This window comes from Anser brachyrhynchus, assembly GCF_964034855.1.
Source record: "Anser brachyrhynchus genome assembly, chromosome: 4".
NCBI lineage: Eukaryota > Metazoa > Chordata > Aves > Anseriformes > Anatidae > Anser > Anser brachyrhynchus.
In genome coordinates this window covers 67,955,421-67,971,529 of record NC_137698.1, presented here as the reverse complement: position 1 = coordinate 67,971,529, position 16,109 = coordinate 67,955,421, and the positions used below count along the sequence as shown (strand labels likewise).

Genomic DNA, 16,109 nt, shown 5'->3' with positions numbered 1-16,109 from the left:
GAAAAATGTTAATGCATACGTCTTAAGCCTGTGAGGTAAGGCACACGAACAATGTACTGCAAGATGAATCATCTAACCTATTGTTGTTGTCCATGGTAAATGCAATATAATTGGAATTATTTTGGCTTATAAGCCAAAGAAAGGTTAATTAAGAAAGGTTAATTAACCCAGGTTCTTTTGTTCTTATTCATATACTAATACATTTTCAGCATGATTGTTGTTTTGTCATGTAGCGGTTAGGGGCATCTCCAGGGAGAAAGAATGAGATTTAGATGCCCGCTCAGGTTTTAAATAGGGCCTTGAGTCCAGGCCTCTTGTGCCACAGTCTCTAGCTATTAAGCAAGATGATAAAAAAAAAAAAAAAAAAAAAAAAAGACATGACTGGATATGGTTTTGAATGAAAACAACAGGGTCCTATGCTTTCTAGGATTTTCTGTGTTGTAGGTACGTTACTCTGTGCCTCGAGCATGCTTACTGGACTCGTTTCTCATTGTTTACGTACAAAACATCTGATTTTGGCCATGCAATCAGGCTTTGGTGTGAACAAGGAGCTTTACTTTTAAAAAACAGATTGTCTGTGGACTCTGGTACCTAAGCAGGAATCTTCGTCTGGAACATTTTTGATGTTTAAGTACCTCCACAATTTTGGGACAGCATCATTTCCACTCTTCTGTGTGCTGCATCTGAGTAGTGACACTGTCACAGTCTGCTCTGCTACACATCTCAGACTCATTTGACTGTAAGCACGGTTTGCTGCTGGAAGCACTTCCCAACGTGCATGTCCCCAGGAGCAGAAGACTGTAGTAACATGTATTATACTGTGACTTAGAATAAGAGAAGTGCAGTGCAGAATCACCATTTTCAATTTCAGTTGTTCTAAATCAGTTTGATAGGTTTTCAAAGATCTTGGTCTGTATGGATGAAGATCATCTCCTGCATCTCTGTCTACTTCAGCCACACAGAAGAGAGAGAGAGAGAGGCTGTTGTCCCTCTCCTATTTTATAATCTCAGGATGCCAGCCTAGCTCCATCCCTGGTGCAATGGAGAAAGCCTCTTGAAAACTCTCACAAATAATTGGTTAATCAACTTTAACCCTTTCCTACAGCTTCAGCTTTAGAACTATAAATTGACAGATAGGATTGAAAACTCTGCTTTTGCCAGGGGCAGATGGTTCTGGAGATCTCTCCAATTCATGCTTGGTGCATGACTTTTATCAGGTAAACCTAAGATCTGTTTTAAAAGATTTTGCAAACTGCCACAGAAGTTTACAGCAGTTGTCATGCACACCAAATCCCATACTTAGAGGGAGTGGTATTTTATCCACTTTCATGTCCAGGAAGAATATCAAGCAATTGTAGAATAATTTCAGAGACATTGGTTGTAACATTGGTGCTTTGGATTATGAAGGTTTACCTCCCTTATGCGTTTCCTTTAACCTATTAAATATAATTGTGAGTATTGTTTATGCCAGCCCTGTACCCAACTTTTAAAGACTTAAATCTGTACTAGCAACATCTGCACCGAAGTTAGTATTTTTACAAGGAATAAATCTAAACTACTGGTGTACAAAATACACCACTGATGTAATTTACTATAAAAGAGGTGTTTTTCAGATACAAAACTGTCTGTGACCATAAGCCCATGTATTGAACTGCTAAAATACTCCACGAGGAACCCTACTAATCAGCATCATCTTAGAAAGAGAGCTTTCCTTTTTCAGCCTTCTGAGTCTGCCTTTTTTCTTCCTGCAGCTTGTGGATGTGACCTGGCTCAAGGAGGATTTTTTGTGAGACAGGGAGACTACATCTGTACTTTGGACTACCAGAGACTCTATGGTACACGATGCTTCAGTTGCGATGAATTCATTGAGGGAGAAGTGGTCTCAGCACTGGGCAAAACCTATCACCCAGACTGTTTTGTGTGTGCTGTGTGCAGGTATGTGTTCTCTGAAGCTGTATTTCATTTAAAAATAGATTTTGAAAGACCAATGCCAGGCATTCAAACTTGTAGCATATATATATATATATATATAAATCTGTTTTCTATGATCTGTTCCATAAAAATTAGCAGATTAAAAAAAAAAAAATCCAAATTCTGAGTACATCATTTGTTTTTTTTCAATGCTTTCTCTGTTTTATGGTATTTTATATATGAGGTTTTCAAGGTGCTTCAGAAACTGCCGTTGTGTCTACAGTCAAACATTTTTCCCCAAATATTGTCTTATTTCTCTGATGTCTTTTATTTTGTATTTTGTTGACTGAAGTTACACAGGATTCAGAAACCATTGACTGAATCTGAGGCAAGCCAAATGTATACAGTATGAATAGACTTAAACTGAAATATCACAGCGCTGCTTCCCAGAAACTGCAGTAGTCATTTAAAATAGAACAGAAAGGCCCTGGGCTCACAGACACTGATGTATGTGTTGGATTTCACGAAGATTCTCCCACAGGAGTGTAGGTGACAAGTGACACAGCATACAGGTTGTCCCCTCCCTGAGCAGCCTGGTGGAGTTCACTGGGATAATTTCCTGTGCATGCACATGTCATGTTGTGACCCAGTGTTGGTGGCAATGTTTGCAGGCTCTGCAGTAAAATATTGATGTTTATTGGAACCATATCTTAACCCTCTTCTGTGGAAATGGCACAAACATATGTTGAAGACTCCTGGAAGAAACTTTACATACACCAAATTTCCAGGAAATGCACTGTTGTTGCAACAGTTTGAAGTAAATGCAAATGCTCTAATAATTTCTCTGTCTAAACTGGAGCCTGGACCAACACAAGAAGGCAATCCCACATTTAAAGAGAAAGCACAAGCTTTGTTGCTCTGAGTTACGGGGCACTGAGGCATCACATTATAGATGCCGTGCAACGTTCAGATAATTGTGCAGCTCAGATGTCCTCCTGTGCCCATACAGAAACAGGACTTGCTTCAAATTCCTGAACAGCCATGCTTCATGGCAGGATGTCTGTGTAGCCTGAATATTTCAATTGCACAAATAATTAAATAGCTACGTTAAGGGGAAGTCTCCAAGACTGAAAGGCCTTTGTTAGATTAAATTATGTCTGTTCAGGTTGTGCCATGATTAGTAGGAGATATTTCTTTTTGCATAGTTTAAAAAAACATGAGGAGTGAAGATAACAAATAAGCTTAAATATATGTGTATATTTAATAGGAGGTAGAATGATTTACATGGCTATTTGTGACACTTGTGTTAAATGCTGACTGTACATGCTGTACTGCAGCCTTTCAGTATTACAGCTCATCTGCAAAGGAGCACAGGTAATTCGTGGTACCTTTCTTAGCAGTAGTACCTTCTTGTAAAGTGAGGTACTTCTTCAGCTAAGAGGAGAATAAAAACACATCAATTCTACTTTCCTGCTAAGTGTAGTGACATCCTCAGCTACACGATTAGGGCTTAGCACTGGGGCCTAATTTATGTGCCTGTGTGTTACTGTACTTAGAAACTTGTTAAATCACACAGGTTTCAATCAGGCTGTTGCTGAACTAACCTCTTGCTGTATTTAGTCAGTCCTTCAGCTGATAGTAGGGAGCTTTGTGGTACAATTTGTCTCCTTTCCCTAGAAATTCAGAACAAGCTTCCATATGACTAAATTAGTTAAGTACCTAACAATTCAGGTGAGCTGAATTACAATACAGAGAAGATACTCACAGGAAAATGCTACAAATATCACATGTAGTGAAGACATGCCAAACCTTGGTTACAATTTTAAACATCAAGTTGCTGATACAATATTATTTCATATAAAAAAAAAAGAGATATTCCCTAACTTTCATGTGTAACTAAATTATTGGATTAAAAGCTGTTGTACTGATAAAGCTTCAAATTGCTGCTGTCTAAACCTTCATTAGAAAGACAGATATGCTTCCTTTCCTTAGAAGGACACGCAAATTCATGTAGTCTTCATGAGAGCTAACTAATGTCCAGCTGACTTGCAGGATTCAATTTGTGTCTCCTAGGGGGGTTGTAACACTGACTTGTGGTGTAGATCAACAGAAGAATACTATCATCTGTTTATATTAAAAACACCAGACCAGGTTCTCAACTGCTTTAAATCAGCCTTGCTTCAATTATGCTAGTCTTTGTAAGCCAAACGTAATTCATGTTTTTTATGGGAGTCTCTGATCTAAACATCATCAGCATTTATTTTATTGAGTGATATCCTCAGCAAAATTCAGGTGGGTAGATTGTAAATACATGTGGTTTAAGCTGACATAGAATTAGGTTATGTTTTGTGGTTTTTTTTTTTCATTAAATAATAAAGAAAAAAAATAATTAAATAAAAAAGGGCAAAAAAAAGCCCCAGAGACATTTGATTAGGGGTACAAAATTGCAAAGCACATTTCCTTGGCCTTTTCTTTGGAGGAAAGGGTCTGGAGTACCATTTGTGTCCTTATTTCTTACAGATGGTCAGAAATATTAAATAATGGACCAAAAGCACACCATCTTATGCAGCTGGCTGATCACACAAATTGTGTCTGACATTGCCTATTGCAGCTGAACTTTAATGTGGGCTCTCTCTTAAACGTCTGACAGCTAGAACAGTGGTGACTGCCCTTCCTGCTCTAATGGAAAACAAGCATGGCTCTTACCAACTTCAGCTGCAAAAGAAAACATTGACAGCAGAAGGCGCTTGGTGCTCATGACAAGGGTCTTCAGCATATTGCAGGATTGTTATGGACTTTAAATGAGCACTTTTGCAAACCATATTTCTGTAGCTGCTGAAGAAACTCTTCTGCATCGAGTAGTAAACCAGTGACACTAGCAACTCTTTTTTTTTTTTTTTTTCCCACACAGAATCTCTTGATTTGAACAGAAACTGGTAGGAAGTATGTCTGGCTTCAGATGGTAAAATCAGTGAGAAAATCTAATGTGCACACAGCCAGGTGGAGCAGGGGGAAAATGCCAATGAAATAGCTCCATTCACTTTCTGGAGCTACTGACATTACTACTTTTGAGTGCCATGTGACCCAGTGTAACACAGAAGAGCTGTATTCCCTCTTACCATCTGCACTGTGTTGATAAGCTGCTGCACTGCTCTGTGAAAAACCTTGTGTCAGAAACCCAAATCTTCCCTGAGGCATCCATTGGGACTCGGATGTTCTTGCTCCCTCAGCTGCCAAAATTTGAAGTGAAAAAATTCATTATCGATGAGAAAAACTGACTGTTAAAAATACAACATAACCTAGTGTCCTATGTGATTTTTTCTCTCTATCTTGCATTGATCACTTGGCTCCTAAACAAATTCAGGTTTGATTTGCGTTTGCTCTGCTGGCATAGTTTGAGGGCTTAGCCCCTTCTCCCAGTGCTGAGTGTAACTGTTTGCAGCTGTCACGTATTGTGATGATATTGCCTAAAACCAGGAAAGCCTAGAATGACAATTTAGATTGAAAAATGTTGCAGATTAACTTCTTACTCTGAACTCCCAGGAAGAGGGTAAGCAGACCTGTTCTTACATTTTCATTAACTGGAAGTGGCTGTGTCCTGCAGAGGACTGCCAGAGACATCTCCTCTGAAAGGTCTCATATCTGTAAAAGTGAAATAAAAAGAGGGAGATAATTAAGGCTATCTCTATCAAGAGAAGCTGAGTTTTATTAACATTGTTCTCAGAATTCTTATATGGTGATCAGAGACAAAACTTTATGGCTCACAGGAGCAGCTTGTGTACAGTGTGGAAGGCCAGGAAATGGTGTTCAAAAAGCAATGGGAAATCATTACCTGTGATGGTAAAAAAAAAAGTACTTTTTAAAATGGAATTTTCATGAGAAGTCTTAGTGTGATAATAAGTTATATAGGTATATTAATCATATATAAGATATATGGTTAAACTATACATAGACACTGTGTTGGATTTCAGTGTTACTAACATGTTATGTGTGCATAGGGCATCAGTCTAGGTTTTGGTAATATGTGTTAATATAATTAATAAAGTTTGGGATGGGAGTTATTTATTCACCCAGTTGGATAAATGTATGTAATTGTCATCCCTATACTTTCACAATTCTTATAATTAGTTAAAAACATTTTTTGTGTGACATGTAAATGATGAAGAGGGAACAATTTGACTCTTAAGTGGGTGATAAATTAGCATGAATGTTTTGGGTTAATGTCCAAACAGCTTCATGTTTGCTTTACAGAATTTGACGATACAAGTTCTGTGTTTCATCTGAATTTAGAAAGTTTTCTCTTGAAGCAGTGGATTGACAGAAGTAGAATGCGTGCCCAGAGGTGAATGATGTGGGGAGAAGGAAGAGGCACAGTTACCTGCTCTTCAAGGGGCTTGTGCCAAATCCATACCTAAAACTTCTCTCAATCCATATATATTTCTGTTATCTTCAAGAACGTAACTAACTGTAGACAGGTAGTCGAATATAAAAATTCAGAAAACTGAAAACTTTGAAAAAAAAGGCGTTTCTTTTTAGTTGTATATAACACTGCTATTTCTAGAAAGAATTTATGGGCTTTTGTATATATATGACTTAAGAATTGAGACAACACTGAAAATTAGAAGTTAATTCAGTTCATTCTGGAATGTAGCAATTATGTCACATTTTGAATATGCTAAACCTTTTTAATTGCTCACTTTCTTAGTGCTGCGGAAAAATGAAAGAGTTTGGCTCCCACTTAGGCAGCACTGGGCATTTATTAAAGCATCTCATAAAGCAGACTTCTTCATCTGGATGTGGACACCAAAACTTTGAAATCAAACTGAGTGTTCTTGGCATTGTAATTGGCATTACAATCATTGCATTGATTGTAAAACAAATGCATTTATAAGGTGCTTCCTGAACAAGTAACTCTTACTGTCCTGCTCTTCAGGTTTATGCATGGAGTCTACCTATACCGTAGGCTCATGGAAGGGACCTTAGGAGGTCCTGTGGTCCAGACCCTGCTCAAAGATGGTCCAGTTTGGTCAGGCTGCTGAGGCCATTGTCCAGTCACATTTTAATTATGTCCAAGGATGAAGATCCCACAGTCTCTGGACAGCCTGTTCCAGTGTTTGAATGTGCTCAGGGTATTATTTTTTTTTTTAAACTTTATACTGAGTCGGTATTTCCCATGTTATGGCTTATGTCTGCTGCCTCATGTCCTTCCACTGTGTACCTATGAGAAGAGACTGACTCCAGGTTCTATGTACACTATCAGGTAGTTTTAGACAGCAGTAAGATCTCCCCTGAGCATTTTAAGGCTGAACTATTCCATCTATTTCAGCCCCTCCTTGTGCATCCTGTGCTCCAGCTTTGGGCCTAGCCACCTCCACCAGCCTTCCTCCAGTATATCAATGTCTGTCTTGTCCTGAGGAGTCCAAAACTGGGTACACGACTTCAGATGCAGTCTCTTGGGTGATGAACAGGAGGAAAGATCACTTCCCTCATCCTGCTGACTGCACTAATGCAGCCCAGGATGTGGCTGACCTTCTTTGCTGCAAGGACTTGCTGCTGACTCATGTTCAACATGGTGTCCACCAGGACTGCAGCATCTTTTTATGCAAAGCTGCTTCCCAGCTGATGAACCCCCAGCATGTACTGAAGCAAGGGATTGTTCTTCCCCAGGTGCAGGCTTAGCTTTTGCCCTTGTTGAACTTCATGAAGACAATAGATACCAAGTAATGTTCGCTTTGTCTCATCAGATTTAGCATCCTGGGTCACATTCTGCCCTGTGGAGCAACCTTGAGGGATGTGATTGTACCAGGTACAGATTAGAGTACAATATGATCCTGTAGGTCCTCAGGTTACAGTCTGACATTACACTGACCCAGTGTAACTGCAGGCTGCTGCTGAAATGGATAGCTTTGCTCTCCTCACATTCCTGATCATATGCTTCTGTTAATTTTCTTATATCAAATTTAATTGACTGTTAAACCACGCAGTCAGATCAGCAACAGAAAGAACAGAAAGCCATCGGTCTGCTCCAGAAAAAATGAACATCTTCGTTTTGGCCCAGAAAGTTTGAATGACTTGCCCTCAGCTGCATAGGCTGAGGCATGGTGCATGGACAAGACGAGGGCCAGACCTTTAAGTGTCAGCACACAGTTACCCTGGGTTAGGCTGGTGGTGGTTTGATGTTTTACAATATAGTTTCATTGGTCAGCCCCAGTCACTGCTGGCTTTACAAATATTGGAGGCAGGTAGATAAAACAAAATTCACTGGGAAATAAATCATAAAAGATGTAACTTACAAGACATTTCAGAGAACTGATTTAAAGATACTCTTAATTCTCATATTAAAAATAGATTAACCAACTGTGAAAATCACACTGAATATTTTTTAAAGGGATGTGTAGCTAATTAAAACCCATACCTAGCAATATTCAGAGTAGCTGGTTGTGACATGTCATTATATTCAAAGGCAGATATGCTGCTCTTAACCTACAATGCTATATATAGTCCTGCTCACAAGTTAAAGAGCTCAGAAACTGAAACCTTGTTAATTGTCTGTTCTCACATTCTGTTGTGCCTTCACTCCTACTGGCATTGAAATCCTGGAGTGGGGCTGCTTGTGAAAGGGAGAGGTCAGATGTTACAGAAATGCTCTCAAGTGTATGGTGTATGAATTTTGGATTCCCAGTGAATGAGATAGTGGAGCAAATGCCAACATTTACTTATGAGTTTAGAAAACTAGACAGTTGCTGGTCAGGCCCTGCTGCCCACGCTGAAGCAGCAAGGGAGCAAATCTGCTTTTGGGAGGATAACCTCCAAGGAGGATTTCCCAGCTTTTATAGAGCAAGGTATCTTGCAAACATGAAAAACTTAATACAGAAGTAAATTTATTGCCCTTTCCCCTATGAATGAAAGGGCATGGTGATTAGTTACTAAACTTTGAGAAAATAAAACAAATGTTTATGGGATAGCAAAGCCCCCCACACCTTCCCCCTGAACTAGACTCTGTGGCTTGTTGTGGTGCATGTGAGCATTGGCATGTTTTGTGGGTGTCATCTACCAGCTGTGTCTTTGTGCCATAGGAGGTCAGTTATTCTGTTAGTCTCTTCTATCTTTAATTGCATTTGCTTTCAGATTGCCATAGATTGCATAGATGAGTTAGTTTAAAGTGATTGGTCTCTGCTTCTGCTTTACTTCATGTTTAGTGCATCTGTTTCAGATGGCTTCTATGTTCAGCTGGATTATTGTCAAGCAAATCAAGTAAAAAAAAAAAAAAGTGATACTTCTTCAAAGATGTGAATTGTTCATGGCTTCCACAACATCATTATCCATAGGATTATAAACAGTGCAAAGACTTTTGTTTTACTGAGACCTCACATGACAGTCCAGTTGGCTCATTAGCTGATTCCCAGCCTTATTCCCATTAAAGATTATGGGAAGCCATAATGGATGGTAAAATCCTGCCCAGGGAATTCAAACATTCATAAGAATGAAAGATACTGGGGTAATTGTTTGGCAGTGTAGTTGTGTGATTGTATCTGTGGAGCAAGTTACCTTTTTGTGGGGTTTTAATTTACAGCAGATTACCAGCGGTCCTGGTAAATGTACGTGGATCTGTTAATCAAAGTGAGTTTTCTTTCTAAAACCATGTAGGAGGTTTATTACGAGTTCTTGTCTCAGTTCTGGAACAGTTGAAGTTCCTTGCCTTGTGCCTTTCAAAGTGAATGAATAGTGCTTGGTTTTAGACTTGGTTTTGTAATATCTTATTAAAATGAACATATGATTAAATGGTGTCTTTCACATTGGCAGTAGAAAACTAGGAGAGCACTTGAATTATATCACTCCACTGTTGAGACATTTTGGGGTAATTAGTCCTTAATTTTCGTTATCTGTATAGAAGTGTATCACATATAGTAATTTTTATTCAAAACACTTTATGGTTATTTCAATAAACTTCTGCTTTGTACCAGATGACCTCCAGAGGTCCATTCCAACCTCAACAGTTCAGTGACGTTCATGAAACTTTTTTATTCTACATATTAGAAGGCTCTGTGACTTCAAGCAATATAAAAATCCATTGTGAATAATAATATTGACCTATAAAGAACATTTTATATATGTAACAAAGGAGCTTGCTGTTGTTGCATTGCTGCAAGATGGGACAGACTCACTGCTCACTGGAGCAGTTTGGCTCCATCACATGCAGCCTGCTATACTGGAGGCAGTGTTTTCTTCTTCTAATCAGTTTATGGAGTAAAATCAATCATAGAAAATCTTCTGTTGAACAGGTGGAAACGTAGCACTCCCTTATCTGTACTGGCATGGTTTTGGGACTCTGTATCAGAATCACACATGGACTATTTAGTTGAATAAAAGAGCAAGACAGTTTTAAAGGCTATTGCCGTAAAATATTATTCATTACCTCAGTGTAGGTAAGAAAGAAGGAAGCAAGTATTTTGAGTGTTAAGTCATTAAAAGATGAAAAGCAAAATCCATATAACAATAATTAAACTGCTTGCGTCCTCATAATTTTTTAAGTGTTGCCCGTGGTCCAAAATGGACGACATTGCTGAACACTTATCTAGCTGGGTTTAAATAGATTTTAGCAACTGTATTTACAAACAAAGGATGGCATAGCTTTTGTTCTTTTTAAGCACTTAAATTTTTCATTTAGATGCAATTCAAATGTAGAATAACCTACTCTCAGACAGTTTAGAGAGCAAAATAGTGTTTATACTTACCAAGAAGTATCTGTGTGTCTTGTAGCAAAGACAACCTCTCCTTTAGTATGAATCTGATAGCTTGTGTGGGGGAATGTCATGCAGATTTTTAATTAAATGTTAATGAATTAATCTGGTCAGATACACTTCACAGGGAGGCAGAAGGTCTGCCTTATGTTTATGCCCTACTTAAGCCATATTTTGGTAGCTCGCTTGGGATTTAGTTGAGCTTTGAGTAGAGTGAAATGTGCTTCTAAACCCTACCATTCTTTGTTGAATTATACAGTGATTTGTCCATCTGGTCCTCCTACAAAGAGAAAAAAACCTTTGTGTTTCCGTATGTAGACAAGAAAGCTCATGGCAGAAAGCTTGTTGTTTTAAGGACATTGATAAAAAGGAAAGATTTAATTAAGTGTAAGGAGAGCTGTTCTTGGGTAGAACAAACAAGTGATATAGATGCTTCTGTTTTTATAAGAAAGATATGTTTTCTCTGATGAGAGTCCACTAATATTTGCTTTCTGTATAAATGGATTAAGTGAAGGACTTTGATATGATCCAAGTTGGGAGGACAAATGCTGTCATCTTTAAGGTATAAAATCATCATCCTCAGGCAGCATTTTCTTACTTTAATAACAGATGCATTTGCTGGTACTTGTTCCCTGTAAATCCAATTTTATTTTCATTCCATAGCTGATCCTGTTAATGACCAACCATTGCTGATACATTTCTTATATATGCAAGAATTTGGACTTGAGTGCTCAGTGTCTTTTTGTATCTCTTGATATAAGTAGCTGTAACAGCAGCATTTGCAATTGTCCCTTTGATACTTTAGTCTCCAAGTGGCTGAGAAATGGGGAATGAGAACTGGGCAAGTAGAGAAAAAACAACTAGAGTAATAATCAGTACCTTTATGGAAAGATATTTCATTTCAATACAAGTGTGAGAATGTAACCAATATGCTTTTGTTTCCTCTGTTTTAGGTTGCCTTTCCCTGCGGGCGACCGGGTAACTTTTAATGGGAAAGAGTGCATCTGCCAGAAATGTTCCCTGCCCCCTTCCAGCAGCACTGGCTCTTTCCCAGTACAGAACTTGCGAAGTAAGTGGGGAGTTGCGCTGTTTTCTGTTGTTACTTTCTAGCCTTCACATACTTAAAGAACAAATTTTACACCAAAATGTGTAACTGCATAAAAGCTGTCAACAAATCCAGTGTAGTCGTATGATGAAATACATGGCAATTTTCTGAGAAATCTGATTTTAAAATGAATCACAAATGGTGCCGCTGTAGAATTAGTAATACACAGAACCTCTCAGAACATTAGTTTAAAACTGGAGTAAATCAAAACATTTGGAGGAAGGCGTAATATAGATGTTAATATTTTTGAGGGTTTAATCCAACTCCAGCTAAAATAAAATCCAACATGAGATTTAGTCATTAGCATGTTTTCCAGGATTGATTTAAAAATATCAGTGACATGGTTGCATGTCTAAATACTACACAGAAAGGGTTAATGAATGCAATGTAACCAAGGGGACATTCACCACTGTCATGTAGTATTAGAAGATACAAACACTACAGAGAAGTATGATTGTTTCATAGCACATTTTTTGCAGCAAAACTGAGGTTTCGTAGATTAGCATTGCTGGTCTGAATTCTGTCACTGTGCTCATTCGTTCATGAGCAGCTACCACACTTTAACAAAAAGAGTAATCAAACAGCAACAGCAATTTAATTAAATGATGAATACAGAAATATTTTTAATGACTATCACATCACATCAAGCTGAATTTAGCATGACTGAGGAAAAAACACCTAGATTGCTTATCTTTGTATGTAAAGAATCCAGCTCACTTCAGGGAGAAATCTCTCCCCCCCCCCTTTTTTTTTTCCACCATTTTTTCCCCACAGCTCTCCTTTTACAGAAGTTTTCACCATCTCCTTTCTTCTGTTTGTCACCAAAGCTGCTGTGTAAATGCATTGTGAGACTCTATGCTGATTCCTTTCTTGCTACTGCTATTCTCTTTAGAGGAGGCAATATATGTCTCTTTTAGGTGCTTTCTCTTGTCACTTATTCTGGAGACGGATCATCCTCAGCCTTGAATCTAATCCATTTTGTCTGGCTGAATGTGCAGATCCATACTTTATGGCCTTTAATTGCCTGTCTCTTTTTCTTAGGGGAAAACTGGCTTTGACTTTAATGGAAATGATTTGCCTGCTTAATTACTGACAGAACAAGTTCATCTGATTATCTATGATACAGAATCCTTTAATGTACTTAAATTCTTTCTCTGTCCACACACACGTCACAGAGACTGCTTCCTGTGTTGTATTTCCCCAGTTCACCTAGGTCCCTTCACCATGCCACCCCAGTGCACAGCTACTACAGCTCCTTACCTGCAGACCCTTAGCAAACCACGTGCCTCCAAGAGAATGAGCCCTGGAAGCACGCCTTTATGGCAAAACCTGACCTTTGAAAACAAAAGTTTGGCTTTTCTCCAAATAAAACCTCAAATACATGCAAGTATTTAAACCTCAAATACAGGTCTGCTTTAAGTCTCATTAGAAAATGAGGAAATCTTTCTACAAGTTTCAGTGGAATTGGGTAAGAGTTGAGGTTCAATAATATCTTTAATATCTGCCATGGTATGTCCATTCTTGTCTTTTTCTTACTCCACTACCCTGGTTTCTTGCAGTGCTGCTGCAGGGCAACATCTTCTGATTTCAAGGTAACATGCAGCACCCAGAAGCTGCAGAGCTTAAGGGCCTCAGGGAACTGGGTTGCAATGGTGTGGGAAATAGAGCCTTGAGGGATTAAGGGGAAACACTGCAGACACAAATGTGTGGAAGTGTGTTTGTGTATAAGTAGCTGGATACATAAGTCTGGCAAATGATGATATGCAGGAAATTAACCAAATAGCTAAAAGAATAACAATGAACCTCGACAATATTCAGAAAATAATGCAATATGTAAAAGAGAAATGTGGAATAACAGCTGTTTTTCGATCACTTACTAATCCTTAGGATAGAACCAGCATTTCAGGAATAAACAAGCAGTGACAAGACAACTCAAGCAGTGTCAATGACATCATGGTTGAAGTGCAAAATTGAAAGTCCAGAGTGGTTGTCTGGAGCTACTCTACATATTACATAATGCAATAAATAGCATTAGTATCTTCCTGTTTTAACAACAGTCTTCTTGGAAAAGAACTTCATGTTTTAAACAAACAATTCTTTTTATGAAAGAACAGTAGTGCACAAAAACGTGTCCTCAAGCAAGCTAAGTAAAGGAGTAATATGTGTTGAACGACTGTTAACATGGTTTTGTTCTTGCCTCTGAATGCCTGATGTGTGCTATGTATGCTATTTGTTAGTCTGTTTATCTCTGAATTGAGCTCAAGAATGCTTTGAGGAGATGTCTTGGGACTTACTGAGCTCCCAGCATGACAGCCACCTCTGACCACATCCTCTGTTTTCGTCTTCCCCATTTGGTTTTGACCTCTTCTATACATTACATTTAGAATAAATAAAGAACGTGAAATACTTGCTTTTTGCCCTAGCCCTAGAATTTCTTATGATTATATAAATGCCTACATACCTCTGTTATTCAGTTTATAAAACACTAGCTGTGAAAACCCCTTGTGGCAGTGATGATGCTGAAAGAGTACTCAGGGAAAAATATCAATATGTAGCAACAAATTGGTGTGCTCTGCAGAGTTATTGGTTGAGATTAGGTGAGTCACCAAAGAATGCTACATCCAAGACAGGAAGACGAGGGCATCACATCAATAGGCAGTGTTGGCATAGCAACCACAATATTTGTTTTTACTTATCTGGAACTTAATAGAGAAAACAGCAGCCCCCAGAATGCTGCATTTCTGCACAGCCAAGCTTAAGCAATATGAAAGGCAAGTGACATCTCAGCACACTGTCATATTAAGTTTGCAAAATAAACTTTCAACTAGAGAGATTAAATTAGATTACCAGATAAACCCCTGGTGCATGGGAGATCACAAACAAATTTCTGATTGCAGTTAAAAAATAGATACTGAAGTTTTTATTGTCTTGTGGGACTAAATGTAGGCACACACCCAAATGTTCTCTCTTATTAGCAAAATTCAAATGTTCTGATCTGTTCTGCACACACTTTTGTGCTGGTCTTGTTTCCACATATTGGTGCTCTACAGAGTGATATTAAAGAGACATGGTATTACTCCCTTAAACCATTCCAATTCCACTAAAGGAAAATAAGAACTATCCTTTATTGTTTTGTGCTCAGAAATCAAACATTTACAACTGCACTAACAGAGTGTCTCATTAGGGTCATGTAATGAACTGAATAGAATCTTAAATCAGAAAGTTTTTAAGAGGACTGTTTAAATCTTTCAATGAGATCCTATGTTTGGAGCACTTTCTTAATAACAAGATAAATCTTTGTTGTTGTTGTTTTTTCTTTTTTCTTTTTTTTATGCTTTTGTGTATCTTTCTCTTCCATGTAAGATGGTTTCTTTTTTCTCCTCTGGCATCTTTAAATGACTCTTTCATGTATCTTTCAGGTTTTGTCTTTTCTCTAGCAAACTGTATACATGAAGAATTCCTCCAAAAAAAAATATTTTCAGATAAGATCATACAAATCAGAAGGATTACTGTGTTGTTCATACTAGAATCAGTATCAATCAAAAGCATCCATCTTTTTTTCTTAAAAATAAATAAATAAATAAATATTTTAAAAAATAGAATTATCTTCAATTAATAAAATAATTTAATAATAAAATAAATTATCTTCAATTACTGTTCCTGGGCAGTAAAGCACTACTTCACGTGCAGCCTGTTTAATCAATTTAGCTTAGGCTATATTATCCAGTTACAACATGGTTTGCTTTTAATTTTTCTTAGGACTTTTTGGAGCTTTATATAAGTGAGTTTCTATAAATGATGTCTATATAGCCAGCCATCACTTTCACATGTTGCATATCCAATGTCACTATGATTCACGAATTTCTAATGCCTCTTAAGTTTTGGTATACTTTTCGTGATTGCAGAAGCTCACATCAGAATTTCAGCTTATTTTTTTCCAAAGTTGCAAAAAGAATTTTGAAATATTAGCCAACTCTCAGACCTAGAAGAAAGTCTTATATGTATATATATGTATATATATATATATATATTTAAAAAAAAGAAAAGTTATTTATTTTAGTCTTGTAACTTTTAGGTCTTTTTTAAATTATTTTTTTTAATTGATTTGCTATATCTTTAATCAGCAAAACTTCTTTTTTACATATTTTTTAAACAGATTGTAAAGAAATTGCAATAAAACCTAAGTCATTAGGAAACCTAAGTTAGTAGGGTTGTTTGTTGAATGATTTGTTGTCATCTAGGATATTAGGACAGGACCACAGCAGTAAGCTTTAGAGCATGCACAAGCTGTTACTAGGACAGCAATGGATTCATGTACTGCAGCGATGTGTATTGTAGCTTGAGCATGTAAA

At 37.7% G+C, this 16,109-nt stretch overlaps 1 protein-coding gene across 34 annotated transcripts in view; it reads left to right on the top strand.

Annotated features, from left to right (window-relative positions):
* Nucleotides 1-16,109, top strand: part of ABLIM2 (actin binding LIM protein family member 2) — a 142,390-nt gene that overhangs the window by 50,413 nt on the left and 75,868 nt on the right. For all 34 annotated transcript variants that reach the window (XR_013951267.1, XR_013951268.1, XR_013951269.1 and 31 more), the window contains exons 3-4: nucleotides 1,752-1,935; nucleotides 11,606-11,721. Coding sequence is in view for 24 of the 34 variants with exons in the window: in XM_080592031.1 (XP_080448157.1) it covers nucleotides 1,752-1,935; nucleotides 11,606-11,721 (300 nt within the window). In the remaining 10 variants the exon portion in view is untranslated. The remainder of the gene's footprint in view (nucleotides 1-1,751; nucleotides 1,936-11,605; nucleotides 11,722-16,109) is intronic.